This window comes from Spinacia oleracea, chromosome 2 (assembly GCF_020520425.1).
Source record: "Spinacia oleracea cultivar Varoflay chromosome 2, BTI_SOV_V1, whole genome shotgun sequence".
NCBI lineage: Eukaryota > Viridiplantae > Streptophyta > Magnoliopsida > Caryophyllales > Amaranthaceae > Spinacia > Spinacia oleracea.
In genome coordinates this window covers 23703172-23718803 of record NC_079488.1, presented here as the reverse complement: position 1 = coordinate 23718803, position 15632 = coordinate 23703172, and the positions used below count along the sequence as shown (strand labels likewise).

The window sequence follows — 15632 nt, the reverse complement described above, 5'->3', positions numbered from 1 at the left end:
GACGAACGAGAGCTATGACGTTCTATTACTTGAAAGTGATGAACCTGCGACTTACAAGCAAGCTATGACGAGCCCTAGCTCCAAGCAGTGGCAAGAAGCCATGCAATCTGAATTAGACTCCATGTCTGAAAACCAAGTATGGGATTTGGTCGATTTGCCAGATGGCTACCAAGCCATTGGAAGCAAATGGGTTTTTCAAACTGAAAAAGGACAAGGATGGGAAACTTGAAGTTTTCAAAGCTAGATTGGTTGCAAAAGGTTACAGGCAAGTCCACGGTGTGGATTACGATGAAACCTTTTCACCTGTTGCAATGCTAAAGTCTATTCGAATAATGTTAGCAATCGCTGCATATTACGATTACGAAATATGGCAGATGGATGTCAAAACTGCTTTCTTAAACGGCGTTTTAACAGAAACTGTGTTTATGACACAGCCTGAAGGTTTTGAGGATCCAAAGAATGCTAAAAAGGTATGCAAGCTAAAGAAGTCAATCTACGGATTAAAGCAGGCATCCAGGAGCTGGAATATACGTTTTGATGAAGCAGTCAGTGACTTTGGTTTCATCAAGAACGCGGACGAATCTTGTGTATACAAGAAGGTCAGTGGGAGCAAAATTGCTTTCCTAGCATTATATGTCGACGACATATTGCTTATCGGAAATGACATTCCTATGTTGAACTCTGTCAAGATTTGGCTTGGGAAATGTTTTTCGATGAAGGATCTAGGAGAAGCACAGTACATATTGGGCATCAAGATTTACAGAGATAGATCTAAAAAGATGATTGGACTTAGTCAAAGCACTTATATCAATAAGGTGCTTGATAGGTTCAAGATGGCGGACTCCAAGCGAGGCTACCTACCCATGTCTCATGGAATGACTCTAAGCAAGACTCAGTGCCCAAAAACACTTGATGAGCGTAGACGAATGAGTGGGATTCCATATGCATCATTGATTGGTTCAATAATGTATGCTATGATATGTACACGCCCGGATGTTGCGTACGCACTCAGTGCTACGAGCAGATACCAGTCAGACCCAGGAGAGGCGCATTGGACTGCTGCCAAGAACATTCTGAAGTACCTGAAAAGGCACAAAGATGACTTCCTGGTCTATGGTGGAGATGATGAATTAATTGTTAAAGGCTATACGGACGCAAGTTTCCAAACCGACAAAGATGATTTCAGATCACAGTCTGGGTTTGTCTTCTGCCTCAACGGAGGAGCAGTAAGCTGGAAAAGTGCTAAGCAAAGCACCATTGCGGATTCTACAACTGAAGCGGAGTACATTGCTGCACATGAAGCAGCAAAGGAAGCTATATGGCTAAGGAAGTTCATAGGAGAACTTGGTGTAGTCCCCTCCATTAAAGGACCAATAGCCCTGTATTGTGATAATAACGGAGCTATTGCACAGGCAAAAGAGCCTAGACACCACCAGAGAGTCAAGCATGTACTTCGTAGATTTCACCTTCTACGAGAGTTCGTTGAAAGAAAAGAAGTCGAGATAAGCAAAATTGGAACTGATGACAACATATCAGATCCATTAACTAAACCTCTGCCGCAAGCGAAGCACAACTCGCACACTGCAGCTATGGGAATCAAGCATATTGGAGAATGGCTTTGATGTCTCTGTTTAATGTTTTAAAGTTTTAGAGTTTAAATCTTTGTAAAACATTATTGGTTAATCATTCACAATAAATGAAAGAAATTCATTTTTCCATTTAATTTGTGGTTTATTAAATGATGAGTCCCTTCAATTTGACGATATATTCAAGATAGACTGTCAGGACCAGTCCTGTGACTAAGAAATGTCTATCAAGTGAACTTGAATGTCAAAGGTTGAAAATGGTCCCTAATCGGAGTTTTCTATAAAATTGGACGCATAGAAAACGTTAGACGATTAGAATGCAAGATGACTAGTAGTTCTGTTTCTTGAACTATGTGGACATGGCAATGTCATAATCATTTGCATAGATACTTACTTTGGGAAGACTAGTATCGGACAAGACCTATGAAACTTTACTGTAAGAGATGAAAGTCTGTCATAAGTAAATTTCATTAAATTATTAGACACTAAATCCTCAATACCTGAGTGATTTGAGATTACTTGTTTGAGAACTGGTTGCTTTGACGTTGACCAACCGTCGCACCGTAAAAGGAGGCTATAAAGGCAACGCTCAGGTAATCACCTATCAAACGAAGTCTAATCTCAAGATCACAAGATTGGGATTGTCCTCCCATAAATCGGGATGAGATGCTTAAAAGTTGTACAAGGCCACTCGGAGAGCTAGAAACTGTGAAATGCATGGCCGTGCTCGGATGAATCATAGGCTATGATTATCTGTTTATTTGATCAGTTGAACTCTGAAACCGAGGAACACCTCTGGACATAATAAGGATGACAACTCTTACCTTATGTTCAAGAGCAAGCATCGAGCGACAAAGGAATTAGGAAATGCACACTTGTCCCTAAGGACAAGTGGGAGACTGAAGGAAATAATGCCCTTGGTCCAAGTATGCATTCTATGTTAAGTCTAATAAATGCGGTTCAGTATTAATTAACAAGTTAATAATTCAGTGGGATCAAGTGAGCTGAATGCCTAGCTAGAGGCCGCTTCAGTTCAAGTGGAATTAATGATATTAATCCACAGCTTACTCTTGACTGAACCCGTAGGGTCACACAAATAGTACGTAAACGGATCAAGTATTTAATGGCATTAAATACTCCATCTATGAATATTCGGAACCGACGGATCTTGGTTTCAGTGGGAGCTAAGATCGTCACAGGCAAGAAATGAATACTCCGGAAACGATGATATTGCCGGAAACGGAAATATGGATCGTATCGGAAATATGAATATTATCCAAGTCGTAGATGTTGCCGGAAACGGAAACATGGTACGTATCGGAAAATATTATTGGAAATGGAAATATTACCAGAATCGGAAATATTACCGGAAACGGAAATATTGTCAGAATCGGAAATATTACCGGAATCGGAAAATAATTCCGGAAACGGAAATATTAAATATTTGTTCGAAACGGAAATTAATTCCGGAATCGGAAATATTAAATATTGTTCGTATCGGAAATAGATTCCGGAAATGGAAATTTAATCGGAAGCGTATCGTACGAATTAGCATCGGACGAGGCTTGCCGGACGAAGGCCCAGCACGAAGCCGGGGCCATCGCCCAGCAAGCATGCGCGCCACAAGCCCAGCCAAGGCAGCGCCCAGGCCTGCCGCAAGGCAGGCCCAGCGCGCGCCAGGGGCCACGGCTGCGTGGGCCGTGCTGCGCGGGCTGCTGCTCGCACGCGCATGGGCAGCCCTTGTGGCTGCCGTGTGTGTGTGAGTTTGTGCTCATGCGTGATTCCTGAATCTACAAGAGTCAGTGTATGATTAAGTTTCTATTCCTAATTGGATAAATTAATTAAATAGAATTCATGTAGGATTCTAATTCCAATTAATTCGCATCCTACTAGGATTACGATTCCTTTTCCATAACTCTATAAATAAAGGCCTAGGGGTCATAATTTATACACAAGTTTCAAAGTATTCAAAAGTGAGTTTTTTGAGAGAAAATCAAACACACATCTTGCTCAAAAGTGCCGAAATTTTCTAGTACCTTAAGGGCGATTCTAGTTGGTCAATCTTAAGGCGGATCCGGACGTGCTGTGGACTATCTACGGAGGGACGACACTTGGAGTCCTAAAAGACTTGTTCTTGTTCGGTTCGGGCGCAGCTAGGGAGGGCACGCAACAAAGAGTATGCATCTAAATTATGCTATATGATTATGTGTAAATAATATGTTGTCCTGGGTTAATGGTTGTTTCCGCATGATCTATGTAATGTCATATGTATCATAACCTAACAGAACTTCAATTCGCACTTCAACTGGTGCAACTCCGTTCTCATTGGTCTATGGAATGGAAGCAGTACAACCTATCGAACTGGAGATACCTTCTCTAAGGATAGTCCTAGAAAGCAAAATCCCACAAGCTGCATGGGTACAAGCAAGATATGACGAGCTAGTCATGCTCGATGAGCGACGGCTTCAAGCCGCTCACCATGTACAAGTCTATCAGCGCCGAGTGGCCAGACATTTCAACAAAAGGGTCAGAACCCGAAATATCAAGGAAGGCGAGCTTGTCCTGAAAGCCCTTCGCAAAAGCACCATGGACCTAAGGGGAAATTTCAAACCCAACTGGGCAGGCCCATACATCGTGAAGAAGATCCTCTCCGGGGGAGCAGTTGAACTAACAGACATCGACGGAACAGAATTCAGATCTCTTACCAACCTCGATCAACTCAAGAAGTTCTATGTCTAAGTTCCATGTTCAAATTCAAGAATCCAAATTCAGGTCTTGTAAGGTAGTCAGAACTACGTCCGGCCTGATTCCCTAACGGGACACGTAGGCAACCTCATTTCGAGGCCCGGCCACTTTAATACAAAAAAATTCAAAATTTCCTCAATTAAGGGCATCCTAAAAATCAAATCAAATTTCAAAACTCAAATTGTTGTTGTTGTCATTCCAAATGTGCCAATTCAAAGCAAAGCATGTTCAAGCGGAATTTAACACAATAACACTCTATTTGGCCCTAAGGCCTTCAAAGCTAATTCAAATACAAAGTCAGGATCAAGTGAAGCAAAGTTCAAAAGCCTTTGTACTTCCTAAACACATTTTTAAACACATCTTTCTAAACACATTTTCCAAACACATTCTAAACACAATTCCTTCAAATACAATTTCAAACACATTTAGCCTACAAAGATCTAGGGTCGGGCGACTATGCTCTTGAGTCTTGGCACCTTGAGTACTATCCCTGGCTCCTCCCGCAATCAATCATCAATCTTCCCCTTGCCCAAGCGGCGGGAGAAGGAACTTGCAAGCCTTCCAAGACGGGAGGACGACGAACCTCCTTTGGATTCCGAACGGTCAAGCACCGGATGGGCCACACTCCCGTCACCTTCCTCATAGTCAGTTGATGCAGGACGTCTAGCTCTAGAACCTCGGACTCTAGCTGGTCCGGAAAGAGAAATGTCCCTCTGGCTTAGTCCTCTCATCCATACAATGTACCCCGCAGACATAGCAACTGGCTCAGGTGGGAACTGGATACTCAAGAATGGTTTGGCGATCCAATACCGCCTCCAAACTTCAAGTCGATTTGCATTCAGCGCAACAGGTTTCGGGTTCTCTTCAGTACATTCCGGGATCTCCTGTTTCAAGCCATATTGTCTCATCACTTGAGCAGGAGAGTAGAAGACTTGGAGTAATACCGGACTTCCCGACGGCAATGAACAAGGGTCCGACTTCAGCATGTCAAGGCCCATCAATGTTTCGCCAATCACGAGCGGCATTGGGTCCCGACCATTAGCAAACTGCTCTACAATCTCAATTAGGGAGGCATCACCATTGCCAAACCCCTGCTTCGAAAAGAGAAAGCGAGTAAATATACAAAAACTCAAGGCTCTCAAGCGAAAAACTTTGGGAACATCAGGCCCAGCAAAGTAGGTGACAAAGAGGGACAAATCCACCCCTCTGCCATATACAACAGCACTCAAAAGTGGGGGCTTCAGGCCTAAATACCTTTCAAAGTTCAAGAAAAAGTGTTCTTCAACACTAGGCATGCATGGCTCCAGCATCAAGGGCCACCCCAATATGGCACTAAATTCCTCAGGGAGGGGACATACCTCATTATTTCCAAAGCGGAAGACATGACGATTCGGGTCCCAAGCGTCCAGAGCAGAAAGAATGAAGTGCAAATCCAATTTTACAAACCGGAAAGAGACGGGCACCCCAAGATGCATGCCATCAAGCTCCCTTTTCTCCATCTTGCCTAGCGAACCGAGCCAAGAGTTCAAGGCACTTTCAAAAGACACAGCCATATCTTCTTTTCTTTTCGAGAGGAAGCAGTATGCAGTGATAGCAGGGAAGGATTGATGCCAGAAATGATCCAACAAGCTCCCTATTTATACAAAAATCGGCTTGCACGACAGCTTACAGGCGCCAGGCGCCGAGCCTGCGCCAGCCGCAGGGGCCTGCATCTAAGGACGAGGCCACCGTCCTATCTTATGACTCCGAGTACACACTCTTTAGTGTTTCGGACAGCAGAGTACAACCTCCATTATTCAAGATTCCAAAGCCGCAAGCCGCGCAATTTCAAGCATTCTAGTCCTAGATCGGCGTCTAAGTCGAGTCTGCATATGCATAGCAAGAGTTGAATATACTTTGACTTGCGCTTTTTCTAACCAAAAAACCTCAGCCAAAGTGGGGGTTTATAGTAGGTATATACACCCGAAAAAATGGGCAAATTTTTTCAAATTTTTCGCAAAATTGTCATGCATGCATATAGCTACAAAATTTCAAGGCACACACAACGCATACAATTTCAAGCATTCAAACATACAAAAGCCAATCTTCAAAATTTTACAAACCAATTCAAGTTCAAAACCATACAAACCATACAAAAATTCAAGTTTCAATCTATAGAAATACAATAACCCAGCCTATACAAAATCAACCCAGGCAAGCTGGAACTCGCTACCATGCAGGGTCAGTCTGAGTCATCATCAGTAGTGACGTCAACCACAGGTGCCTTGTCCCTATTACTCCTCCTAAGGCGCTCCAACTCCTGATCCATCTCCGTCCCAGGGGTACTAGGATCCTGCTCCGAAATACGAAGTGTGCCAGTGGAGGGATGAACTCCCTGCTGAGGGGAGGAATACTGATACGGCGGCGGCATCGGCATATACGGATACGACCCATACATCTGAGCCTGGCGCATCCTATCCATTTCCGCGTAGCAAGCCCATGAACCTGCACCCCAAGGCTGAGGACCACTTCCTCTGAAGTAGTAGCCGGAAGGAGGAACAAAGGGTCTTGAACCGCTAGCACTTCTGAATGAATGTCTGGTGGGGTCAACATGTACGAAAGGGAAAGCTCCCCACTCTACATTAGAGTGCCTCTGATGAGCACCCTCACCGGATCCCTGTCCCAGCTCCAAGCTCGGTCCCTCCTATCTCGAGGACGTCTCCGCCTGAGGCTCCCTGTCAATAGAGTCTCTACGATCTCGGCAGCGCTCCTATACAAGATATAATTTCAAGAATCAATTTCTCAAGTTGGAATTTCCAGTGTACAAGTTTCAAAATCAAGTGAGGTACCTCTCTGTTCCGGCCAGAAAGCTTCCGGGTCAGCTTCGTGCACTGCCTCTTCCAAGAATCAAGCAAGAGCATCCAGCGACGCACTCTCGCCCGAGGCGCCTGCATATAAAATTCAAGATCAATTTCCAAATACAAGTTACAAACAGTTTCAAAAATGCAACAGTACTTACAGGGGCGTAATGCTCGGGTACAGCATCATATGATTTCCGGTGCGGAGGAGAAGCCCAAGGAATGGTCTCCACCACCTCTTCCCCGTCCGAGTTCTCATAGCGGAAGATCCTATCAGCACGAGGAATATCCTCAGGATCAACCTCCTCCTCCTACATACAATCATACAATCATGCAATCAATACATGAATACAAGAATACAAGAATACAAGAATACAAGAATACAAGGTTCAAAAGCTCACCGGCAGTACAAAGCGTACTGGTGGAGCCAGCCTCCTCAGGAAGTCGTCATAGCTCCCCTTCCTGTGTACAAACTCCCTCCAAGAGCGGCAAACAACCTCGCCCCTAGCCTCCGCATAGAGCCGGGCCAACTCTTCATCCGACGCCAGCATGGATTCCGGCGGATCCTTGGGGACAAGTCTATCCCCTGAACTGTGTTGAAGGGACACTCGCTCCCCCAGATACCACATATGGCGGTACAGCCCTGGAAGCAAAACCCGCCGCCCAGACAGGAATTGGGCACGAGCAGCTGAGGCAGGTGCAACTGCATTGGCAAAAGGATGCCATACCACCTACAAAGCAGACAACTCTGGCAACAGTACAAATACAAATACGTGAAAGCAAAACAGTACAAAAGATTACCCTATCAGCAGGCAAAACTCTCCAAGCTCTGCGAGAAGCTGCCAAGGACGCACCGACGCGCACCGCTCCTATCCAAGAGGCAACATACGGGTAAGCCGCATCTCTAGTACGCTCTGGCGCCAATGTCGGGAAGTGCTCATTGTGAGGGGGTCGAAAAAGCACGAGGATAATGCGTGACCTCGTCCCTCGTGGGCGTGACGTTGTCAGATCAAGTGTAATTGGATTTCCTGTGAGTTTACACCCAATCGACTATTAATATAGGAGTCGCCATTCAGTTTTTAACGACAATGAGAAAAAATGACAAAACCCGGTTATCGTGACATAAAGGGAGTGCAATTATGTTCGACCACGACGGCCATAGGTTCCCTTGTGATCCCTGGTGTGGGGACCGCTCAACGTACACCCGCAGGGCAGAGATTGAGAGTTCAGGGGACTGTAACTACCGAGAGGAGTGCTCATTGATAACTCCAGAGACAGGTTATCCTTACTAGCTCGACATAAATAATTGAAGGGACATGCGTTAAACTATTAAACTATTCTGAATTGATTTTAGCAATATGCAACACATAACACTAAATCGATCGTGATTATCTTATTTAGATTGATTTAAGGTACCTAGCATGATAATTCAATTGTCCAAGGTATTATCTTATTAGGCGTGATAGATCAATCAAGTTAATAGTTCGACAATTTTATAAAAGGGTGATGAAAGCGATTAAATCATATGAGGGACACATTACAACGCACCCTTGAGAGGTGCGTTACGGTTCTCAGAAAACTAACCACTTGGCTTTGCTATTTCTCCTTTTGTTCGGGTTTCCAAGCAATGTTCTAGTATTTAGGCTTAATTCATCAAGCTACAAGGGGCAGGATGCGTTCTGTTCGACTTTTGAGTCGATTGCGACAGAACGCCGGATCAATTTCGCAGCGTGAGGCTTAGGCTTAAGGCTAGAGTCAATGCTCAGGTTATGCAATTGTGTCCTCTTCACGTAGGTTTTGAGGCTGTATTTATAGGAAAAAGGTGTGTGGAAAGATAGATTGTAAGATACGAATCCAAAAAGAATCCGGAAATAAAACGGCCCCAGGCATTTTCAGCGCCCAGGGCTAGGCGTCAAAGATTTTGGCGCCTAGGGCTGGGCGTTGAAAATGTGATCTGGGCCGAGTTTTTTGTCAGATTTGGACTCTTAGAACACGGAGCTTTCGAGACTTATCCGAGTCTTTTAGTGCGTATTAACTTATGACGGAATGCGTCTGGGCCCGTTACGAACTCTAGGTTCGTTAGGAATTTAATTAATACGTAACTATTATTTTCGAATTATACCAAGAATGCAAATTCTATCTCTTTTAGGATTTATGTTGGAGTGCAACACCTAACTCTGACAGGTTTCTATCTTTTATGACTTTGCCACTTTTAACAACTACCTTTTACGGCAGTTACTATTCTTAGCAGGTTTCTATAAATAGCAATTTTGGCTGAAATGAAAGGATGACTGAGATTCGTTATTTTATAGGAGACGCGTTGCCAAGTGGAGATTTATGTTCTCATCATCGAACCTTCCCTTTCGGGAATGGGGACAAAAGTAGGTGTCTACACTCATAGATCGAAATCTTTCAAGTAACAAATAAAACATCAGTCAAGTTCAAGATACAAGCATACAAATACAAAGTACAAGGAGTCTCGAATACCTCCAGCACGCTCCACAGAGCAGCCATGCTCGGGTCACTCCCCAGTGCAGTCCAGGAGGCCCGCCCCATTTCATACAAGAGGTGGCTATAGGCCAAGCCACCCCAGTTGTAACTCGGAACAGCTCTCAAGTCCCTCAGAGCGGACAAGAAGCTAATATGCACCTGACTGTTCCTACTCGAGGCAATCACTCTGCTAACCAAAACAAGGAGGAAGAGCCTAACCCTCTGCTCCGAGGACACACCCTCACCACAGATAGCATCCACAAGCACCGTCACAGAAGCGTGAGAGTCGTCCTCTGACAAATCAACAACAGGGCCGAGCAAGTCCCTGGCAGCGGCCGAGCGCCACGTCAGCTCAGAGTCAAAGGTCACATTCCTCTCAGAAAAAGGAAGACCTGTAATCATAGCAAACTCAAGAGGGGTAATAGTAATCTCCCCCCATGCCATGTGGAAAGTGTTGGTGGTATCCCACCACAGCTCTAACAAAGCCCACAAACGGTTTTTAATCCCCGTTCTCCTCGAGGAACCTCCCATGGTGCGCCAGAAATCGGCCAGGCCCATCTGCGACCAAATCCCCATAGCCTCCTCATCAGCACGGAGAGCCTTAAAGGCCCTCTGAACCTCCACCAAGGACCAGTAAGTACGGAACGGCTTCCCGTCGGCCTACAGGTGAACGAGCTAGCTCAAGACCTATACAAGTACAAAGTACAAATCCAAAACACAGTACAAGACTCACCATGCCAGCGCGAGGCCGGCTAGAGAAGTGCCAATCCGGCCGAAACACCAGGTCGGAAGGGGTCCAACCCGCACCAGGGAAAGCAGGCGCATCACGGGGAACCATACCCCCACCTGGCGCATTTATTGCAGCCGCTTCATCATCCGAAGCATCTTCCTCAGCAGCTCGAACCACAGACGACTAAGTGAGCTTTCTCCGAGTGTGACGAGGCATACTAAATTGAGCAGCATACAAAGAGTCGAAATTCTAAACTGGGGGCTATCCTATACTAGCCTAAAAAAAGTCAAAAAATTTAATTCAAAACAAAATCCCCAGTGGATCTCTAATTCAAGGTACAAGTTCTACACCAACGCCTAGGCTACCCGCGCCGAAGCAGGTATACAATTCCTACACCAACGCCTAGGCTATCCACGCCGAAGTAGGTATTCAAGTTCTACAGCAACGCCTAGGCTATCCATGCCGAAGCAGATACGAGTTCAAAAAAATTTCAAAAGTACAAGTTCCAACAGTTCAAGTTCAAGTGGCTATCAAACAGTTTTCTACAAGATTCAAGAAGCTTAAGCATACAAGCATCATTTCAAAGTACGAGAAAATCAAAACTACATGCAATCCTAGAGTTATTTCATAAGCAAAAACATGAAAAACTTACATGGACAAGGCCAGAACAAGACCAAGGGGAGAAGCTAATCGACCTTTGAGAGAAAAGAAGCAAGAATCTCAAGTGAATGTGCCTAACAATGGCACGGCAAGGGGCACTTATATAGTGCTGCCCAGCGCTAGGTACGCCCCAGCGTCGTGCGCTGGCCTGCTGCATGCGCAGGTCTGCAGCGCGCGCGGTCTCCCGTGCTGATTGCACGCCCTTTGCTGCTACAGTCTTCCGCACCAAGCATCAAACGTCGCATCGAACCATCCATCGAAAATACGGGTATACACCCGTAACTCCAAGTGCAAACAGATGAATATTTCAAGAATACAAAGTCCAAAAAATACAACGACTCAGGCGCCCAACTCCCAACGGACCCAAGCTCCGGGAAAGTCAGTCGAAATTCAAAATTTTAAGGGCCAGTAAAAAGCTCTTATCCCCAGCAAAGCACATCCCAACGGATTAACTCCGGGTGTCAAAGTTCAAAATTCAAGATTCAAAAATTCAAATTTTCGATGCCAAGCTCCGTCCTGAACTGAAGGCGGAAAAATACAAGTACAAGTCAGAGTCATCACCAACCGCACCGAGGTAGACTCTATCCTTTTTTCTAATGCCTGTTTTATGCAGGTACCGGCGTACAAAGAGTGGTCTCGATTGCAGAACATCTTGACCATTATCCGTCCCTTTCGAAATACTTTGACTTGCGCTTTCCTAACCGAACGCTCAGTCAAAGTGGGGGCTTCTGTAGACACCTAATTGTGTCTCCCCTTTGGGATGATGACGAAACCATTATCCTTGTTAGGCGATTGGAGTAACTCCAGGCGGAAATCCCAATTGCTAAGAATACCTCCTAAATCCAAAGTCCAAAATCCAATCCCCGAGGTCGTTCCCCTCCCGGAACTCGGTACAAAATATAACTTCCAAAATCCAATTTCAAAATTCAAGTTCAATCTCAACTAGTGGACCATCCCATTGGTCTTACTAGGACTTTTCCACTCAAAATCATATAAGGCAAGTCAAATTCGGGCGCCGACCCACAAAATCGAGCATGCCGGGACCCGTCCCGTAAAACCAGAATTCAAAAACCCGAGAAAGGTTTGTTTTTAGACGCAAATTCAAGCCTTAACCTCCAAGAAAACACTACAAGCCAAACATTATACTATTCGTACGAAGGTACACCCATACAAGACAAATCAAGGACGACATCTTTCCATCCTTTTTGGCGGCATTCAGCCCACGTCAGCAGCGCCCAGCGCTGGCCTGGCGCCAGGCGCTGGCGTGTGCTGGCGTTTTGCACCATTTTCCTCCTATAAATACCCCTCATTTCCTTCGAAAGGGGAGAGCACAACACACATAACGTCGTAATTTCGACATTACTCCTCACAATACAAACTTCAAAACTCTTCAAAACACATACAAAAAGTCCAAAATTCAAGAGCAATTGGGAGCTCGAGCCTAAGCTTAACTAGGTAAATCCGAATCCCATTTCAATTAATCATGCTCTTTTGATTTCAAATGATTAGCAAGTTGGTGTTCTTTTTGTCATAAAAAACACCACTTGCAACAATCACACATGCTTTTTCAAAAATACAAACTTTTTCAATATACAAAATACAAACTTTCAAGATTCAAGGATGTTCAAAGTTGCTTGCATTCATCTCTTTGAACTAGAATCACCTTCAAGCATGGAGTAATCAAAGATGACACCTTTTAGCATTTAAAGGTTTAATCTTTTGAGATTCAAAACTCCATTTTTCAATATACAAGTTCAAGTCTTCAAATTTCAACATACAAGTTTAAGTTTTCAAATTTCAATCATTTCAAGTTCAAAGTTTCAATCTTTTCAAACCTTTCAATATTCAAGCTTTCAATTTCAAGTTCAATATGCAAAATCTAGGACATTTGGGTTGAGCAACCTCTCCCAAGTTGAGATTTTTGGCTTTGAATTCGTGTCGGGCGCACTTATTTTTAAGGAGCCGCTTGGCGTTCGAATCTCATGTGCCCAAGTACAAATTTCAATATCGCAATATCAATATCGCACTTTCAATATCGCAATTTCAATATCGCAATTTCAATTTCGCACTTTCAATTATGCACCTTTACTTGCCTAGTCCGTTTCTAGGCAATGTGGACCTACTCCCTAGTCCTTTTCTAGGGGGTCTTGTATTTACTAATTCCGCACTTTATTTAGTATTGTGATGTTGCTTTATGTGCTTTATCGCTTTCATCACCAACATGCTAAATACAAAGGTTACATCATGCTTGACGAAGATATTTTTGGACAAACCGGTCTTAGGTTCCTTAAATCAATCTTTAAAGCAAAGTGACCACCGTACAATTAGAAATTCTATTTTGTTCTAATTTGCAAACCCACATAGTCTAATCTTAGGGTTTATTTTCGAAACAATGTTGTGCCAACGTACTTGAATATTTCTAAAGCTCGCCGAATAAGCATTTTCGTTCCCGAGCCCGGATCTCACCCATCCGTTTCAAGGATTCAAGGCCTTATCCAAAAATAGAGTCATTATGCGGTCTTCCCAAACGAGACCTAAAATAAGTTTGGTGGCGACTCCTTCGAGGTGCAAAAACAATTCAACGGTTCTCTAAACGAACCGCCGCGTGCCAAACCCCCCACTTGTAGGGAACGGGATCAACAAAAAAAAAACCCCTACACCACCATGTTTAGGGTTGTTCATGACTACTTCTCTAAACTAGGATCCTTTCAAGTTCAAGCATGTTCAAGTTCAATATTTCAATATTCAAGTTTTCAAGTTCAAGTTCAATATGCAAGTCTAGGATATTTGGGTTGAGCAACCTCTCCCAAGTTGAGATTTTTGGCTTTGAATTCGTGTCGGGCGCACTTATTTTTAAGGAGCCTCTTGGCGTTCGAATCTCATGTGCCCAAGTACAAGTTTAAATTATGCACCTTTCAATATTGCAATTTCAATATCGCACCTTTCAATACCGCAATTTCAATACCGCACTTTCAATATCGCACTTTCAATTCCGCAATTTCAATTCCGCACTTTCAATTCTGCACCTTTACTTGCCTAGTCCATTTCTAGGCAATGTAGACCTACTCCCTAGTCCATCTCTAGGGGGTCTTGTATTTACTAATTCCGCACTTTATTTAGTATTGTGATGTTGCTTTATTTGCTTTATTGCTTTCGTCACCGCACATGCTAAATACAACAAAATACAAGGTTACATCACGCTTAACAAAGATAATTTCTTGGACAAACCGGCCTTAGGTTCCTTTAAATAAATCTATAAAGCAAAGTGACCACCATACAATTAGAGATTTTATTTGCTCTAAATTCAAACCCACAATAGTCTAATCTAGGGTATATTTTCGAAAAAATGTTGTGCCAACGTACTTGAATATTTCTAAAGCTCGCGGAATAAGCATTTCGTTCTCGTGCCCGGATCTCACCCATCCGTTTCGAGGATTCAAAGCCTTATCCAAAATAGAGTCAATTGCGGTCTTTCCAAACGAGACTTTAAACAATGTTTGGTGGCGACTCCTTCAGGTACAAAAATACAATGGTTTTCTAAAGAACCGCCCCTCTTGTAGAACGGGAAACAATTGCAGTTGCAAAAAAAAAAAAAAACCCTACAACTATCTCTTGAGGGGTTATTCCATAAATTGTTGAGGCGGTATCATCCTTGCCAGCGGATGGTGCTCTAATGTTTAACATTGGCTGTAATAAGAATGCGGGAAGGAGGTTGCGCAAGGTCAACCTAATCGCCAAGTTTGGGAAGGTTAGCCGTGAAGTAGATCGTGGTAAGGTGGAGATGAAAAGCAGGAAAAGGAAGGATTTGATGGACATTGATGTGGAGACTTTTGATATGCAGAGTGACTTGCAGAAAAAGTCAAAATCGGGAATGGTAGGTGTGAATATGTGTGATACAAATGGTCATAATGAAGTAGCGGTGGTTGGCGATGTCCAACACCGCGAACAACAATAATAAATCTAAGTTGGAACTGTAGGGATGTCGGCAATCCCAGGATAATTCGGTCCCTCTCAACATGATGTTTGAGGGAAAAGTAGGCGTTAGTCTTCCTGATGGAGACTATGGTGAGTTCTAGTAAATTGGAGAAGGTGTGTGGGAGATGTGATTTTACTCAAGGAGTGTGCTTAGATAGTGATGGGAATTCGGGTGGATTAGGTCTATGGTGGAAGGACCTGAATGTGCTTATAATATATTTTTCTCGACATCACATTGCTACTGAAATACGAAATTAATCAAATGAGGTTTTGTGGGTGGTTGTTGGGATATATGAGTGGCTCGCGGGTGAGCATAAACATCGTACTTGGGAGCTAATGAGATCGTTGAGAAACATATGGGAAGCTCCAATGGTTTTCTTTGGAGATTTTAATGAAATAGCAAGTATGACAGAGAAGGATGGGGGTGTAGTGAGAAGTGAGAGAAAAATTGATGCATTTAGAGGGGTGATAGATGACTGTGGGCTACGTGATTTAGGGTATAGAGGGTCCATTTTTACGTGGCAATGGGGCGTAAATCCTGGTGATATTGTCCGTGAACGACTTGACCGTTTTCTAGATAGTACGGACTAGGAGAACATGTTCCCTCAG

The 15632-nt window shown here is 43.8% G+C and overlaps 1 protein-coding gene across 2 annotated transcripts; it reads right to left on the bottom strand.

Moving 5' to 3' along the window:
• Positions 1-6386: 6386 nt before the first annotated feature.
• LOC130466828 (uncharacterized) lies at positions 6387-8364 on the bottom strand. 2 transcript variants are annotated; one of them, XM_056835405.1, is made up of 5 exons: positions 7970-8364; positions 7570-7899; positions 7330-7479; positions 7160-7258; positions 6387-7080 (listed from the first exon to the last, which is right to left on the bottom strand). In XM_056835405.1, exons 2-5 carry the CDS (start codon positions 7795-7797, stop codon positions 7015-7017), a joined length of 543 nt encoding a protein of 180 aa, XP_056691383.1. In that variant the 5' UTR covers positions 7798-7899; positions 7970-8364; the 3' UTR covers positions 6387-7014. The 2 variants fall into 2 exon arrangements, with proteins under 2 accessions (XP_056691383.1, XP_056691382.1); XM_056835404.1 differs by having other exon boundaries at positions 7570-8364.
• Between the last annotated feature and the right edge of the window lie 7268 nt (positions 8365-15632).